At 45.8% G+C, this 16,714-nt stretch overlaps 1 protein-coding gene across 1 annotated transcript in view; it reads right to left on the reverse strand.

Moving 5' to 3' along the window:
• LOC136638928 (hyaluronidase-like) overlaps positions 1-11,230 on the reverse strand; it is a 33,248-nt gene extending 22,018 nt beyond the window's left edge. Inside the window, exon 1 of the mRNA XM_066612957.1 lies at positions 11,052-11,230. Coding sequence (XP_066469054.1) covers positions 11,052-11,230 — 179 coding nt within the window. The remainder of the gene's footprint in view (positions 1-11,051) is intronic.
• Between the last annotated feature and the right edge of the window lie 5,484 nt (positions 11,231-16,714).

Genomic DNA, 16,714 nt, shown 5'->3' on the forward strand with positions numbered 1-16,714 from the left:
GAAAGTAATTGAAGTGATGTGATGACATCACTGTAATCACTTCTGGATTGCTCGAGGTGAGGCGGGCCTCTTCTTCGGAAGTGGTTTTTCCCGCTCCAAGCATGACTGTGGGGGTGGAGGGCAGGAGAACCTGCCTGTCGCCTCCTCAGCCAGTCATCTTGGTGTGCTTGCTGGAAGCAAAGGCGGCTGTTTTGGAAGAAGCTGCCAACTTCTCTCCCAGTGATTGCTTTGGTGCGATGCCACCCACTTCTTCTGAAATGGGTGGCACTGCTCTGAGGGAGATCACGCTGAGACTGGCTATGGCAGAGAAGGAAGTTGCAGCCAGCCTCGAGGTGACAGCAAGCCTTGGAACTAGGCTACCCGCTTTCTCAGAAACAGGCTGCATAGCTGCAAGTGACTGACTGCTGTGGAGGTTAAGGGCAGGTCTCTACCTCCCACCACTCCCACAGCTAGTGGCCAAAGGCTTCATGAGCCAAATTGCTGGGGGGGGGGGAGTGGCAGATAGGGGAGACCCGAAGACCCTATGGAGCTATGCCACTGGACCCTCCACCTTTGACCCTGGAGAACGGCTGCTTAAAATGGACAATACGGGGCTAGATGGACTGATTCACTCTAAGGCAGCTCCATATGCCAAGGACAGCATTGTAAGAGCAAGGGGAAGGATCACTGCCCAATAGCAGATCACCTTCTTTGCATGCACAAAGTCTTGTGTATGTGGCAATGTCGAGTTCTACGACAATGATACCTGCAGCACTTTATCATAACACCACCCAGTTGGTTCACTCTGTAGTCAGAAGCAGCATCTTTATCATTCCTTCCTTTCCCATATGCAGGTGGTGACATGAGCGCAGACTTTAGATTGCCCACTCGACACATGAAACAGGTGGGGTGTGGGGCAAAGTTATGCCTGGGCACTACTCCACTGGGGGTTGGAAACAGCACTGAACCTCCAGCTCCTAAGGTCAGCCAGTGAGAAGGGAGGTGATGAAGGGCCAGCTGTCTGTCACTCATGAGTGGCCACTAACAGACCAGCTACCTTGTTTTTGTTTCTTATTTTCCCAGCTGCTGTTCCAGTTCTTTAAAAGTGTCTGCAACAGGCCCACTTAAACAGACAGACCCAGTCTGTCGAAATTCAGAGGACTTTAGGAAAAAGAACGTGTGGATTTGGACCCACTTCTGACAAACCTTTCTTGCCCGTTTCCCTTTGAGAATGCAAGTCACAGGTACTACAGACAGGTAAACAAAACTATGGGAGGTGACTCCTGCCATGTGTTAATCATCAAAGATTAATCCATATTAATGCTCCTTAATGCTCCATTTGCTTTGCCAGACTCGTAAACCAGGTTGTGAAATGGTGTTCTTTTTCACCTTTCAATGCCTGCTCTTAGGTGGAGGTTTTCACCTACTGTGCCATACCATACCATGGGCTGGTAACTCTCTAGCCAGATCAATTGGTATAAAGTACAAGGGTGGATGTTGCATTAGTTAGCATATAACAGGAAAACAGCTATTATAAGTGAAGAGCCCACACTACACAGAGGCTGGGGAACAAAGGAGTCAAACAGAAAACAATGAGGACTGCATTATTAGGCTCTGCTGATGAACTACAAAATACATGCAGTGAACTGAACAGTCAAGAGAAGGACAGCGTTCCTTGTTTTGTGAGTCCTGCCATGGCTAGGCAAGAGTAGGTGTATGCTTGTATATTTTTATACACCCACCCACAGAATACTAGTGTTCTCTTCAGGACACAATGGGTACATCCTGTGTGTACTAGGAGTCTTTAGGGAACAGCAGGAGAAGGGAAGGATTACATACTGTCTGTATTCAGAGGCTAATATCTCTTTTAAAAGGGACTCTGGAGAGCATAGTAATGTAAAGTAGATCTAAAGAGAGGAGCAATTTCCTCCAAATAGATTGCAACCAATAGGCCTCTCAACTACCTTTGTGCACAGGGCAATTCCCTTTGATACAGAATCCTGGCTAATAGATGTCTGGAAATGTGGCTGCCAGGGGAATCAGTTTCACATAATAGCCCAGAGAGATTGTAAAACAACTTGAATGTGGCTCTGTTTGGAGGATCATTTCTCAAGTTAGTTTCTTTGCTGGCATTCTTTAAGATGCATGCAGAGAAGTGGGTCTTCCATTTTGATTTTTTTTTTAAGTGCCTGAGTAGTAGTTCAAGAAGTAGTTCAAGAAGACGCAGGGAAGCATGCAAGCTTCAGGGATCCCCATTAGAGCAATCTAGCATAAGCTGCTCATATTAAATATAGCCAGGAATGAAAAGCTGAGGCGTAGGAGAGCAAGGAAAGAACCAAAAAGTGGAACCAGATCAGGTTCTGAGATGAGGTGCTCCTCAGATCCGAAGAAGCTCAACCGAGTTTGAGCCTGATGTCAGAAGTCATTCTGCCAAGTTAGATGTGCCTAAGCCCACTCACTTCAGTTGGCTGAGGTGTACATAGACTAGTAAATTGATCCTGGGAAAAGCATTCACACAATGCTTTTGGAATATGCTATGCCAGCATGATTCACTGGGGGAAAGGGATGGTGTGCTACTTGCTTTACAACAATTTATAGTACATTCAACATAGTTAGAGGTATTTGAAAACAGTGTTATTTGCTTTAATCAAAAGTAAGCCCATTGTGTTTAGTAAGACTTAGGCTGTGATTCTATCTTACACACTGGGGAAAAAACTTACAACCATAGATTTTAGAAACCAGTTTCCCAGATTCCAGAAGGATAGCTGTGTTAGGGCCCAGTCCCATCCAACTTTTCAGCACTGAAGCAGCTGCAGTGCAGCCCTGCAGTAAGGGAACAAATGTTCCCTTACTTTGAGGAAGCGTCCGTGATTGTCCTGCCCCCACCTCAGGATGCAGAGCATGTCCCATTGGCACAACCGCAACAGTGCTGGAAGTTGGATAGGATTGGGCTATTAGTCTGTTGCAGGAGAAGGAGCAGAAAAGCAAAAGTCTTGTAAACTAAACCTTGAAAACTAACACTTTTTTTTAAAATAAGCTTTTGTGGACTACAGTCCATTTCATCAGAGGCATGACATGAAATCCTCTGTGGGCATGTATATGTGCTTCATATCTTGTATCTGATACACTGTATTCCAGGAAAGCTTATGGTGAAATGAATGGGTTAGTCTTTAAAGTGCTTCAAGGCTTTAGTCCCCCCCCCGTCCCCCCCCCCCAATCTTTAATGATCAGGCAGGAGGAGGAAATGTTGGTAGGTGGACTTGTTTCTACTCCATCAGCCTCAGTCCTTCCTCTGCACCCCTCCCCCATGCCCATAGGCATTTGCAATATCAAAAGGTAAGCTGTCAACTAAGTAACCATTCCAGACCTGAAGTTCAAAATAAAGCTATACATGGTGAATTTTGCATTGCATGGTAATAATCCATCAACACTGGGAATAGTCCAATGGCATAGCTAAGGGGGTACAGGGGGCAGCAGGGGGTATGTATGATTAATACCATTGCTTTATATCTATCATTGGAAAGGTAATTCAATATTGAATGCAATGAAACAAACTGCACTGGAATACCTCTTTTCCAGCAAAAATTATGGCCAATTAATCAGAAAACCTTTTATTTATTTACTTAATAAATTGAATTTGATTTCATTGTGGGGAGGAAGGCCACAAACTCTTCTTTGACCCCAGGAAGCAGATGCCTTAAGCTATGCCACTGCCCCATTTTTCACTTTTTAAAAAGTCTGGGTGTGCCATCACTTCCGGGGCATCGTTTTGCACTGGGCTACACTCTGATTAGATATGCCACTACAGTAGCCCTCAGAGTTTCAGGATTATAAGGAACCTGACATTTTAAAGCCTCTAATTTCCCTATCCCTCCTTATAATTTTTAAGATGATTAGCTGAGAACCAGAAAGTTTTGCCCTGAACCATAAATAAGCCAAAGCAAACCTGTTTTTCTGCTTGTTCTTCCCAAGACAAGTCAAGCGGTAATCGTGTATATTTTTACTGGGAAGTTAGTCCTATTGAACTGAGCACAACTGACTCCTGAACAAACAGGTTTAGGACTGGACTGTCCAGCTCTAGCAAACCTGGTCCAGGTTGGTAGAGAAAAAGAACACAGTCCATTGTTTAAAGCAGTGGCAGAGAGGCTGAAGCTCAGTGGGAGAGCACATGGTTTGACAATGGAAGGTCCTGGGTTCAATTCCTGGCACACCCAGGCAGAGCTGGGAAAGACCTCTTCCTGGCACCCTGAGCAGCTGCCGCCCATCAGTATAAACAGGTGGAGTAAAGATCTGTCTCAGGATAAGGAAGTGTCAAAAGCTCAGCCACTATTTTATCTGAAAAAGCAGAATAGCATATACACATATTACTTAGTAATGTGTTTTCATCATGAGTAGGTTATAACAAAGCATTCTATACACAGGCTGGAAAAGCGAGCCTTGCATCCAATTCAAGGTTCCACATTAATAAAAAAAGACACATTCTAGTCTGCTAGTGCAACACTAAAGGATTAAAATAATAGGTTGCGTTTATACTATACAACTGCAGTCTCTTTGTTGTTGTTGTGCAATTGTAGAGGGAGCATCCACAGGAGACCACGATAATGAACCCCATTCTCTGAACTGTTTTGACATCTCTAATTGCACCGCATGGAGACTTTTGACATATATGGGAGTAAACAAACCATAAAAGCAGCAGAAAATCCACTGAACTTTAAAGATCTCTGGCAAAGGAAGAGGAGGAGAAAAAAAAACACAGAGCAGCTGCAATGACAGCATATTTAAGCTGGATTTCAGGTCAAATTGGTTTCAGTCTGGAATAATTTCTCTGCACACATTTACTGTCTATTCCCACCCATGTAGCAAAGATGACAGGGCAGCTATGCTCAGTTTCATTTTCCCCTTGCATGCAACAGACACTAACTCTCCAAATAATTTTTTCAAGTTCATCTGAGTATCAGACTCTCCTAAAACATGTGTACTCACAAGAAAATGCATTCATGCAAATATATATAATGTACCAAATCAGCAAATGCAAGATGGACCTCTCATATCTCAATCAATTATATAACAATTCAAAGAGCTGGATTAATAATCTCAAATGTTGGAAAAACTCCATTCATCCAGTAATCTCCAACCTCAAGTCCCACCGGATAGATAAGACAAATAAATACATTTCACTGGGTTGCAGAAAATGCTTTTCAGGAGTAACACACACTGTTGCAGGGGATTTGGGCTAATCCTCAAATGCTAACCTGCTACTCAGATTGAAAAGTACTTTTATCACCTAGATTCCAGATTTATTTTAAAAGAACCAGATTTATTTTAAAAACATAAACAACCCTTTCACCAACACTTACTGAAGCAGTATAGATAGCACAGCAGTTTGTGGGAGGCATCTAAGAACCGGCTAGTTTACTCTGAAACTGCTACAAGAATCTCAACAGACATGCTCTCGGAATTTAAGCCTGTTCTCATTCATAATAAAATAGTTGACATTAACAGCCTTGCTAAACCAGGTGAAATGACAATTAAAAAAATTTTTTTTTTAAATTGTTCATGAATGCTTGCATTCCAGCAACGAGGAGCATTTAACACAGAAACTATGCAGAGTTGTGGCAGGGTAGTATGTTTGAACGTGAATCTCTCCAGATCACAAAGAAAAGGGGTCTCATTCAAGGAGCAAAAAGGGCAGATGAGTTGGTAGATGGGTCCTCAACACTCTCCTTGCTCAGAACTCTCTTCCCCATAGTTATCCCCACCGCAGATGGCCTGCAGTCACCATGCACTGACAACCCCATGTGGTACAGAGCTGCTGAAATGGCCACCGCTGTATCATAAGAACATAAGAACAGTCCCACTGGATCAGGCCATAGGCCCATCTAGTCCAGCTTCCTGTATCTCACAGCGGCCCACCAAATGCCCCAGGGAGCACACCAGATAACAAGAGACTTCATCCTGGTGTCCTCCCCTACATCTGGCATTCTGACTTAACCCATTTCCAAAATCAGGAGGTTGCGCATACACATCGTGGCTTGTAACCCATAATGGATTTTTCCTCCAGAAACTTGTCCAATCCCCTTTTAAAGGCGCCTAGGCTAGACGCCAGCACCACATCCTGTGGCAAGGAGTTCCACAGACCGACCACACGCTGAGTATCCTGTGGGGCCAGAGCAGTAACCTGAGGTCTTTTGGAGGTAAGGGAATATCAGTTACCTTACCCTGTGTAAAGCCCTAGTGGCCCCAATGGATCTACTTGGAGCTGTACCAGCTACTTAGCTGGTGCAGAACCAAGGAGATCCATGTTCGGCTCTGTGACTCAGGAGGGGGGATAGGATTCAGTGTCAGCCTCTGCTGCCATCCCCACCTCCTCATGGGCCTAAACCTCCTCTGGCCCTCCTTCCTCCTGCCCAGTTTCGCCCCTCCCCATCTTCCTGCCAAGTGGGGGATTTCCTTTCTGCCACCACTGCCCACTTCTTCTCTAAGTAGTGCTGGCCTCCCCACTGGAGCGGTTCATCTAGTGGCCGCTGCAACATTCCCTATGGCCACAGAGTTGGATCGGGCTGCCCTACAGTTGTTGTAAAGATAAAACAGAAAGGTGGGACCTTGTATGCCACCCTGAGTTCCTTGGAGGAATGGAAAAATACAACTGTCACTGATAAAGTGTCAGAACAGATGGATCTGACAGTTTGGTTCTAAGCGTAACAATTAATCATTCCATTGGCTTTGGCATGTGTGTTTTTCAAGTGGAAATAGCAGCTGCAGGTGAAAAACCCACCTCCCCACTACACACAGCTGCGATTTGCCTGGAAGAGAAGCTTCCATGTGTACAAATGATTTATCCTTTCCTCCAAGGGAAGGTGCTCCAGTCTCCTGAGCATTTCAGATGTCCTTTTCTGTACTTTTCCCAGCTCTGTGATATGGTGCTTTGAGATGTGGTGACATGCGCCTTCAGCAAGAACTGCTTTCATGCTTCTGGAACAAGCGGGACAGAGACCTTAAAAAACAGACCCCAAAGCCTTTTGAAAAACCATGGAATTCACAAATGCTGAGCCACACACAGGAAGCGGCAGTGGCAAAACACAGCTCAGGCAACCAATTTTCAAGGAGATGGAACTACAAAGGGCTGTGTTAGGACTTGTCCCTTCTCATTCCATTTCAGAAACTATTTTGAGAAACTGAAATAAAGTTTGTGACTGGGGGCAACCCAGACTGGAGCTGGGAAAGCATTCTCAGGCTGGAAATACAAACTGTTTTTCTGGGAGTGTATGAGCCAAACCATCTGTAACCACCCATAGTCATTCTTATGTGGCCCTTTAGCAATGCAAATGGTTCTTCCCTGCCCTCTCCATGTCATCCTCACAATAACCCTGTGATGTGTGTGTGTGAGAGAGGGAGAGAGCGAGTAGTTGGCCCAAGATCACCCAGTGAGCTTCATGGCTGAGTTCAGAAGAATCCTAGAGAGTAGGACCTAGTCCAACTTTCTCACCATTACATCACATTTCAGAACAGAGGAATCTCTGGGATGAAAGAAGCACTACTAGACTATGAGAGCATACAGTCGAGCTCAGGGAAAGAGCAGATGCTTATACACAGAGGCAATATCAAAGGTCGGTCAGATCAGGCCCTGGCTCACACCCATCACTGGGCCAACTGGTCAGTCCACAGATCCTCAGAACTAGTGGCAATGATAACACTCCATGCATCATGAGGGGTTGCACAAGAGCCACTATTGGGGGCCTGAAAGCCAACCCTCAGACAGAGCGAATCAAGGCAACAGCCCTGGGTTTCAACATCATAGTATAAGAAGATGATTGAGATGTCAGTGGCTCTATACTAACTCCTCCAGCATCACTGCTGAAAATGTGGCAGTGATGCTAGATGCATCAGTAGGAGGCCACTGTGATCCTGTCTGGAGAGTGATCAGAACAGGATCACACACACGTCCTTACTACTGCTGTTGCTGTGACTGCCTCCCCTCTCCACCTTTTCTACATCTTTAAAGTAGGTGAGATGAAGCGATGCTGGGAATGTCCCAGGTGAGATGTCTGGAATGTAGCCAAGGGGACATGACCTAAGTTTTGGGAGGGCAATTTCAGTGGAATGGAGTGAGAGGAAACCAGAAAAGGGGATCTAGAGTAGAGAGGAAGTCAAGGCATATAATAGTGAAAATTATATTTAAAACTACAACTACTTCTGGGTCTATACAGTAGTATAAATTGGTGGTGTATATTTATATCCTACTTTCTAAGAGATTGTATTGGCAAATCTGTTATTTAAAAAGAATGTCTGATGATTAAAGAAAGGATTTGGACAAGCATAATTGGTTTCAAATGTGTAGTGTTGACTTTTCTCATTATAATGTCTTGAGGACTCAAGTGGAACTTCTATCTGAACAGATTCAGCACATGATGAACTCCACCACAAGCCCATAACACTGCTAGCTTTTAGTCGGTCCATGCTGGTGGTCAGCTGGAGTAAGATGGTTGTGTGTGTGTAAATTGGACACGGTGATGATGAGCTTTAGGCACACAGTTTAAATGGTCCAATGTAGGAGGGATTCAAAAAGTGCCAGACCGTCCCACTCAGTGCCCAGCATCTGATAATGACAAATGTCATCACATAATGTGGCTGGAGGGCAACATGTCTGAGGTCAACCACAGCATCTTATCTTGGGAAGAGAGTCCCACCAGGTTCCTACAGACTCTTTGTAAACCACAGCTAAAAATCTGATTGATAGACCAATGATACTCTTGGGGATTGTGTAATGCAGGATTGCGTGATGTCAAACTTTTATAACTTATTGCAAGTTTTCCGTGAATGAGTGTTTGCTCACAGTGTGGCAACCATTTCTCGACACCAGCACTTTTTTCAGAAGGGGCTCTTGAACAAGGACAGCACACAATGAAAAGCCTCGAAAGAGGGAAATGTACTTAAGTAAAATACTTGAGCACATACTTATTTCATCAGGACATAGCTAAGTAGTTCAGCAATTACCATCATGCCATGCCTTTGCAATTGCAGGGTCACATCTTAATCCATGCTCAGTCGCAGGCCAGGCACTACATGCAGAATGTGCCCAGCTTAAGATTTAGGATGTTCATCCTTGAGCAGCGGCATAGCTAATGATCGTGTAGCTCAAAATGATGCCCTGGAAGCAATGTCACAAGCGGAAGTGATGTCACGCATGGGTTTTTAAAAAGTAAAAATCAAGGGAAAACATACCTCCCCCCTCCCAGAAGCACTCCATCCACTTGCTCTGCTGCTTCCCCTTAGCCAGTGGCATAGCTAAGGTACTATCTGCTACCAGGGGTCAAAGAAGATTTTGTAGCCCCCTTTCACAACAAAATCAAATTTAATTAAGTAAATAAATACAAAGCGTGCCCTTTACTGGTTATAGACACTGTGCTGGGCTAAAGAGGGACGGTCTCCCCCTGCTAAATATAACAGGAGCACTACTTGAAAAAGTGCCTCTTTATTCAGTTAGCAGGGATCACTGTATTATGATACATGGAAATGAGAGTTGACTCATATTAACACCTTATTGGTTCAATGCTGTACCATAACAACATCTCATTGGCTCTCAGAACAATCAGTCTCAGATCAGTTTTGAGTTAGGAAATCCAACTTTTGTTCCATAAGGTAGTTATGTTTTCATTTTATGGTTAATTGGCCATAACTTTTGATAGAATATAGATATTCCAATGCAGTTTCTTGCATTGCATTCCTCATTAAATTACCTTTCCAGTGACATATAACATATGGTATTATTCATACATACCATTTTTTTCAATTTTGGCCACTAGTGTCAAGCTCAGTTTGTTGCCGCCCTAAAGCTTGTTGCCCAGTGCAACTGCTACCCGCTGTACCACCTTAGCTACACCACTGTCCTTGAGCAAGGTAAAAACAAAATAACAGACCAGCCATTATGATGAAGGGGGCCATTAAAGTTCAGAAAAGAAAGGGGAAAATTATCCACATGGCATAGTGAGTTTACCACACTACTTAGGATGCAATCCTATACACATTTTGGGGGGAGTAAGTTCCATTGAATGCCATGAGACTTGCTTCCGAGTGAAAATGCATAGGCTTGCGTTGTGAGATAACAAAGTGAACACCTGGGAGAGGAGCCATTCAGTCGACTGATGCCGCTATCTGTGGACCTCTGGGCAGTTTGTTTAATTGCCTTAAGCCAGTGGGTCCCAAACTGTGGGTCAGGACCCTCCGTTGGGTTGTGATCTGATTTTTGGTGGGTCTCCAAAGGGTGATGGTAAGATCAGATAACTAACTGCCTCAAGCCCTAAGGCTGTTCCAAAATCAGATACTGTAGCTGCTAATTACCCTGCAAAGAGCTCAGCTCCTGCAGTTTGCAAGTATGTGTAAATATAGGGAGATAAATGTTTGAGGTGATTAAAATGTTTTTACTGGTGATTATAAATAAAAAAAATTATTATTTCTTCCTAGATCCCTCCTGCTTTTTAAAAGTCTGATAAACTTAGGTGTGTTCTGATAGAGTCATTTTTAAAAGTGGGTCTCAGGTGCTTAAAAGTTTGGGAACCACTCTCCTAGAAGAATAGCCCAATCACATCTGATCACATTTCCTAGGTGGGTCCCAATAGTGTGTCATTTTAAAAAGTGGGTCTTGGCGCTAAAAAGTTTGGGAACCACTGCCTTAAGCAGCAGAGGATGGGGGGGGGGGGTTTGCCCAGCCTCCTCCCAGCGAAACTCCGTCTCCCACCCAGCACAAATCCCCCATCAGAGCTCAGGCTCTCCCTCTCGCAGGCAGGGATAGTAAGTGCCTGTCCCCATGTGATGGTCAGAGGAGCGGAGGGAGTTGCTGGATCTAACCCAACATGTGCCTGTCCTTCCCTTCCCTGCAGCGCACGAGGAAAGGGAGCAGAGAACGACGGACAGACAGTGGGGGGGAAGGGAGAGGCAGGGCTGGAGAAGGGGGGGGGTCCTAGCCAAGTGCTTCAGGATACCAGCCCAAGAAGTGCCAGGCAGCCAGCCGCCTCCCTCTCTGACCCACTTCAGGAGATCCGGGAACAGGCACCCCCCAGCGGCCCTGGACGAACCCAGCCCCCGTCAGCGTGCGTTTTTGGAGGTCTCTGCGAACAAAGGAGTCATTGATTGGAGGGGGCTCCCTCCAGGCAACCGCACGCAGGGCTCGGGAGGGGCCAGACTTGTTGCCGCTGCTGCCCAACAAAGAGGAGGAGGAGGAGGCGCCCCGCGCCCGCACACGCCCGTCCCCCATCACACGCAGCCTTTACCTCGTCCGCCTGCTCATCGCTCCCAAGCCAGGCATCCCTCCCGGGCTGGACCGCGCAGCGCAGCGCCTGCTCCGCTGAGGCCACCGCTTACTTACCTGGGGCAAGGGCAGGACCACCCCTTCACCTGCCGGCCACGCCCACTCGCTCCAGGCCACGCCCCGCACCAACCCACCTGGCGGCGGCACCCTCGCTGAACTTTGCACATCTCTCTGCGAACCGGTCCCTGATCGCTCACCTGTGACTCAGTTCCGACCGGAACAGGCTCGGCGGGGCGGGGGGCGGGGGACTGGCAGCAGTGCCAGCAGCAGCTTTCCCCTCCAGCTCTCTTCTGGATGGGGAAAGCTGTGCCTGCCTATGAGACCTGAGTTCAGCTGATCAGCAGTGGGGAGGTGTCCAAGGGGGGAGGTTGTTGGAAGTGTCGAGAGAGATCCGCCTCTTGCAGCAGGCTTGCCTGCAGCCCCGCGTAAAGCGAAAATCGCGTATACCGTGCAAGCACTCACAATTGCCTGGAAAATCCCTGACATCTGTAAAATGGTACTGTCTCTTTAAGAAAGGAGAGACCCCCCCCCCCCGCTGGAAGAAAGACTGGAAGCAGCTTCTTTCTCCCTTCTCAGGCTCCCTCCAAGGCATGTATTTAGGAAGCAGAGGGCAGAATTGCCTGCAGTGGTGAACTGCTGCTGGCTTTTGGTTTTGGTTGTGTGGATCTTGTAAAGATGAAATTGTTCAAGCCTGTGGCATGCAAGATGTGGGCTGACCGGACTAGGGAAAATGGCCAGTGTGGATTGCAGCCGCAAGGTAACAAATGTTCCCTTACCTTGAAGAGGCCTCCATGATTCCCCCCCCCCCCCAGGATGCAGCACATGTCCTATTGGCACCACTGCATTGGCACTGGAAAGTTGGATAGAATTGGGCCATAAGTAGGAAACACACCACCAGGTCTAGGAGGATGCCGATAATGGACAAGTTGGACAGGTCTGACTCAATATGCAACTTTATGTCTTGGGGGGGAAAAATCCACTTCTGATTGAGTCACTCAGAATGAATTGATGCTCTCAGACTGCTGTGGACTACAACTCTACAGTGCCACCTGCTGACAAAATTGTCACAGCAGAAATGACATCCTGCTGTACAGGACTGTTACATATCTAGTTTGGAACTAACTGTTCAGAAGAAAGTTGCCCTTGATTGAACAAACCTCAATTTAACAGATGTTGAAAACAAGAGCCGTTTACTCCTTCACTAAAAACTAGTCATATATTTTGCGCATGTGCACCTCCATTGACTTAGGTGCATATGGTACAGTCATGTAATTTTGGGTGTTCTTTGCATTAGTCCATTAAATTGAGGGTTCAATGTATTTCAATACAGTTATTTTATAGTGAATGGATGGTTTCTGGTGTCTGATAAATTGGTAGTTGACAGGGGGTCAAATCAGTTCCTGGTTATCTGAGGAATCATTGCAAACCTCCATATTCCTAGGCTATTTATCTGTATTCCAGGGAGTTCTATTATATCCTCACAACCCTGGTGACCAGATTTTCTCTTTCTCTAGGATATGTGCTCTTTTTTAGCCTTGTGTCTTGGAAAAAAAACTTTAATGCCTTCCTTTTCCCTGCAAGCAGACCCCTGCAGGCAGCCTTCTTGTAATTAATAAATTATATGTAATATAGTTTTAAATTTAATAATAAGTAATCTAGTGTTTCTGTTAACCACGTGAAATCAATATATGAGTATTTTTAGTTTTTATTTTGTCATGTCCTACATTTTTCTTGGATGTCCTACATTTTGGGATGCCTTGTTCTCTTTTGCAGTTATGACATCTGGTCACCCTGCTCACAACCAGGCTTGGCCCAAGTTGACCTGGCACTCAAAATAGCATGAGAGTCTGCATCCTGCAACCAGTATTCAGGCACATATGCATGCTCCCATCCAATCTCTATTGCCACCACCTCACCTCACTCCACCTGCTGCCTTTAAACTGGCCAGGAGGGAAGGATCCTGGGAGCAGAACCACTCCACTCCCTGTATCTTCCTCACGAGACCAATTGCAAGGAAGCAGGCAGTGACCACAGCCTGGAGGCAGCAGAGGTGCAGTGGTGGCTCTCTCCTCCTTAGCTGTACCACTGGAAGTGGAGGAGATAAGCTATGTCATCCACCTTTCACTCACCAGTTACATGAGAAGAGGATGGGGCAGTGTCAGGTGGAGTGACCAGGCAGCCAGAGAATTGGGGGAGGTCACAGGCAAGCTTGGCATGGGGACATCCCTATGAATTTGCTGCCACCTCCATACTGCTGCTTGAAACTCTTGTTTGACCTCTTGGCCCTGCTCATAGCAACCCTGCAAGATTGTTTAGACTGAATGACAGTGACTTGCCCTACTCTAGCAGTCAAGCTAGAGTTTGAATCTGGGTTTCTCATCAGGAAATACATATAAAACTTGTACTGAGTCAGACCCTGAGTCCATTTAGCTGGCTGGTCTGCTATTCTCTGGAGTTTTCGACTGAAGTCTTTCTCAGCCCAACCTTGAGATTTGAGTACTGAGGCTGAGACCTTCTGAAAGCAAAGGATGTGCTCAATCACTAACTATGATCCACATTCAAACCAGTATTCTAGCCACTAGGCATCATTGTTGGTTGGAGTATGGATGCATGTGCTTAGCATAGATGTGCCAGGGACTTGGCCAATCAGTGCTACCTTATGCGTGTATATTGGCTCTGCCATTCATATTTTACATGTTGGCAACTGGAAACAGTGGTGTAGCCATGGCAACTCAATTATGGTGTAAATTTAGAGGTCCTTAGCTGTGAATAAAATGACAATTGTACCTTCCAGTAGGTTACTTAAAAATGACAATTTCTGAAAATCCTTTCCTTTGTAAGATATTACTTTTTTAACAAGAGGAATTGGCAAAGGGGAAACAACAATATATTGTAATATTGTCTGCTGCTCCTGATTGGCTACTTTATGCATCGTTTTATTGTTTTATTTTATTGTCTTACTACATATATTTTATGTTAGCCACCCAGAGCATCCACATCAGTGGGGGAAAAGCAAGGTAGAAATATTATAAATAATAAACTGGAGGATGAGGGAGAGATTGTTTTATTATCAGTTTCTTATCCTAAGCAGCTGGTCTCAAAAGCTGCACACCTTGGTTTAAGTCAGTTCTGTCCAACGTTGCATATATGCAACAGGGATCAAATGTGTACACCTGTGGGCTAGGCAGAAATGGGTTAAGGTTGTGTTTGCACAGTGGCTCAGATGCAATGATTCTTGATTGGGACCTCCAGCAGTTGTGCCATTGGGTGCCTATTTGAAGATTGCAGGTACTGTAGCCTGAGGATATGGACAAGATATTTTGGGAGCCGTAGCCTGCTGCCAAGGTGCCCTCCTTGGCTCACATTATCAAACAAGGAGAGAAGGACTGTCTGGGTTGAGGAGGTGATAAGTAACCATTATAAGAAAGAGTGGTTTGGCAGCCTTGAAAGTTGTTGTTGTTGGCAACCTTCAGTCTCGGAAGACTATGGTATCGCGCTCTGGATGGTGGTTCTGGCACAGCGTCTAGTGTGGCTGAAAAGGCCGATTTGGGAGTGACAATCCCTTCCACACTGGGAGCAAGTGTAGTGTGTCCCTGGTCTGTCTCCCTGGCTATGGGCCTTCCTTCTTTGCCTCTTTGCCTCAGACTGTTGGCCAAGTGTCTCTTCAAACTGGGAAAGGCCATGCTGCACAGCCTGCCTCCAAGCGGGCTGCTCAGAGGCCAGGGTTTCCCACCTGTTGAAATCCACTCCTAAGGCCTTCAGATCCCTCTTGCAGATGTCCTTGTATCGCAGACTCACAAAGAGAGTCTGGTCCAACAAGAAGCTGACGGAACATACCAAGATCCAGGTCTACAGAGCTTGCGTCCTGAGTACACTTCTGTACTGCAGCGAGTCATGGACTCTTCGCTCACAACAGGAGAGGAAACTGAACGCATTCCACATGCGCTGCCTCCGACGCATCCTCAGCATCACCTGGCAAGACAAAGTTTCAAACAACACAGTCCTGGAACGAGCTGGAATCCCTAGCATGTATGCACTGCTGAAACAGAGACACCTGCGTTGGCTTGGTCATGTTGTGAAAATGGATGATGGCCGGATCCCAAAGGATCTCCTCTGTGAAGAACTCGTGCAAGGAAAGCGCCCTACAGATAGACCGTAGCTGCGATACAAGGACATCTGCCTTGAAAGAGGCAGTTGTGAAACCGATTTTGAACAATCCTCCAGACCCAGAGGACTGTAGTAACCATTGGCTAGTCACCAATACTACTTTCTTGGGAAAGACACTCTTATTTGCATACAGCTCCAAGCACTCTTGGTATACATGATGGTGTTGATGATTATAATGCTGTCAGCTCATATGGCAATTCATACTGCCAGCATTTTAACTAAGTACTGTATCCACAAAAACCACAACAAGGGGAGAAAACCCCACAAGATAGTGACTTGCTTGGGGTGGTTATCATATCATGCATCCTCTAAGGCTTTTTAACCCCTACTCTGCCCTTCAGTACGTAAGAGCATAAGAAGGGCCCTGCTGGATCAGGCCAAGTGCCCTTCTGGTCCAGCTTCCTGTATCTTACAGCGGCCCACAGATGCCTCAGAGAGCTCTCAAGAACACAAGATACCCATATCCTGTTGCCACCCCTTGCATCTGACATTCGGAGACAGGCTATCTCTAAAACTCACTCCTGAGCAGCTGGCACCAGCAGGAACTAGAGACAATACTCCAGGTGGGACCTTAGCATCAATTTGTACAATGGCTCAATAATATTGGCTGTTTTTTTTCCTCAATCTTTTTTTTAGTGTTCCCAAGCATAGAATTGACCTTCTTCACCGCTGCTGCACAATGGGTTGATACTTTCAGCAAGCTTCCACCAGCACCCCAAGATCTCTCTCCTGATCCATCACAAACAGTTCAGAACTCATTAGTGTATAGTCAGAACCCATTAGCGGATAATGGCATAAGTAACTTATAACCATTCGTGTATATAACTGCACAGTACAGTAGTACCAAGCCTTGCAGGAAAGCAGAGACTTCCTGTGCCTGCACAGCAAAGAGGACTTGACTGCTTGACTCATGCTTTCCCTCCTAGGCACATGTAGAGCAACCCACACTGTACTCCTACTGCCTGGTACCAGTGCTTTGCAGGCTCACTCCCCTGCCACACGGGAAAACTGAACAGTAAGATTTGTTTCCAGCTTTAACTCACTGATCATGTGATATGCTCTGACAGAGCTGACTTTGTTTTAGTCTGGGCAAATTTGATGATGGCATGCTTAAGCCAAATACTCAGATAAGACACATTTTCTCTCTTCCAATGCAACTTAAATGTCTGCTCATTTGTTTTGCTTTCACCTACTTTCTTGAACTAAGAAACGTGAAAGAAGATGTGGCATGCAGTCAAATGCAGTTGTGCTGGGACATAACAA

Source organism: Tiliqua scincoides, chromosome 2, assembly GCF_035046505.1.
Source record: "Tiliqua scincoides isolate rTilSci1 chromosome 2, rTilSci1.hap2, whole genome shotgun sequence".
In the NCBI taxonomy this organism is placed as follows: domain Eukaryota; kingdom Metazoa; phylum Chordata; class Lepidosauria; order Squamata; family Scincidae; genus Tiliqua; species Tiliqua scincoides.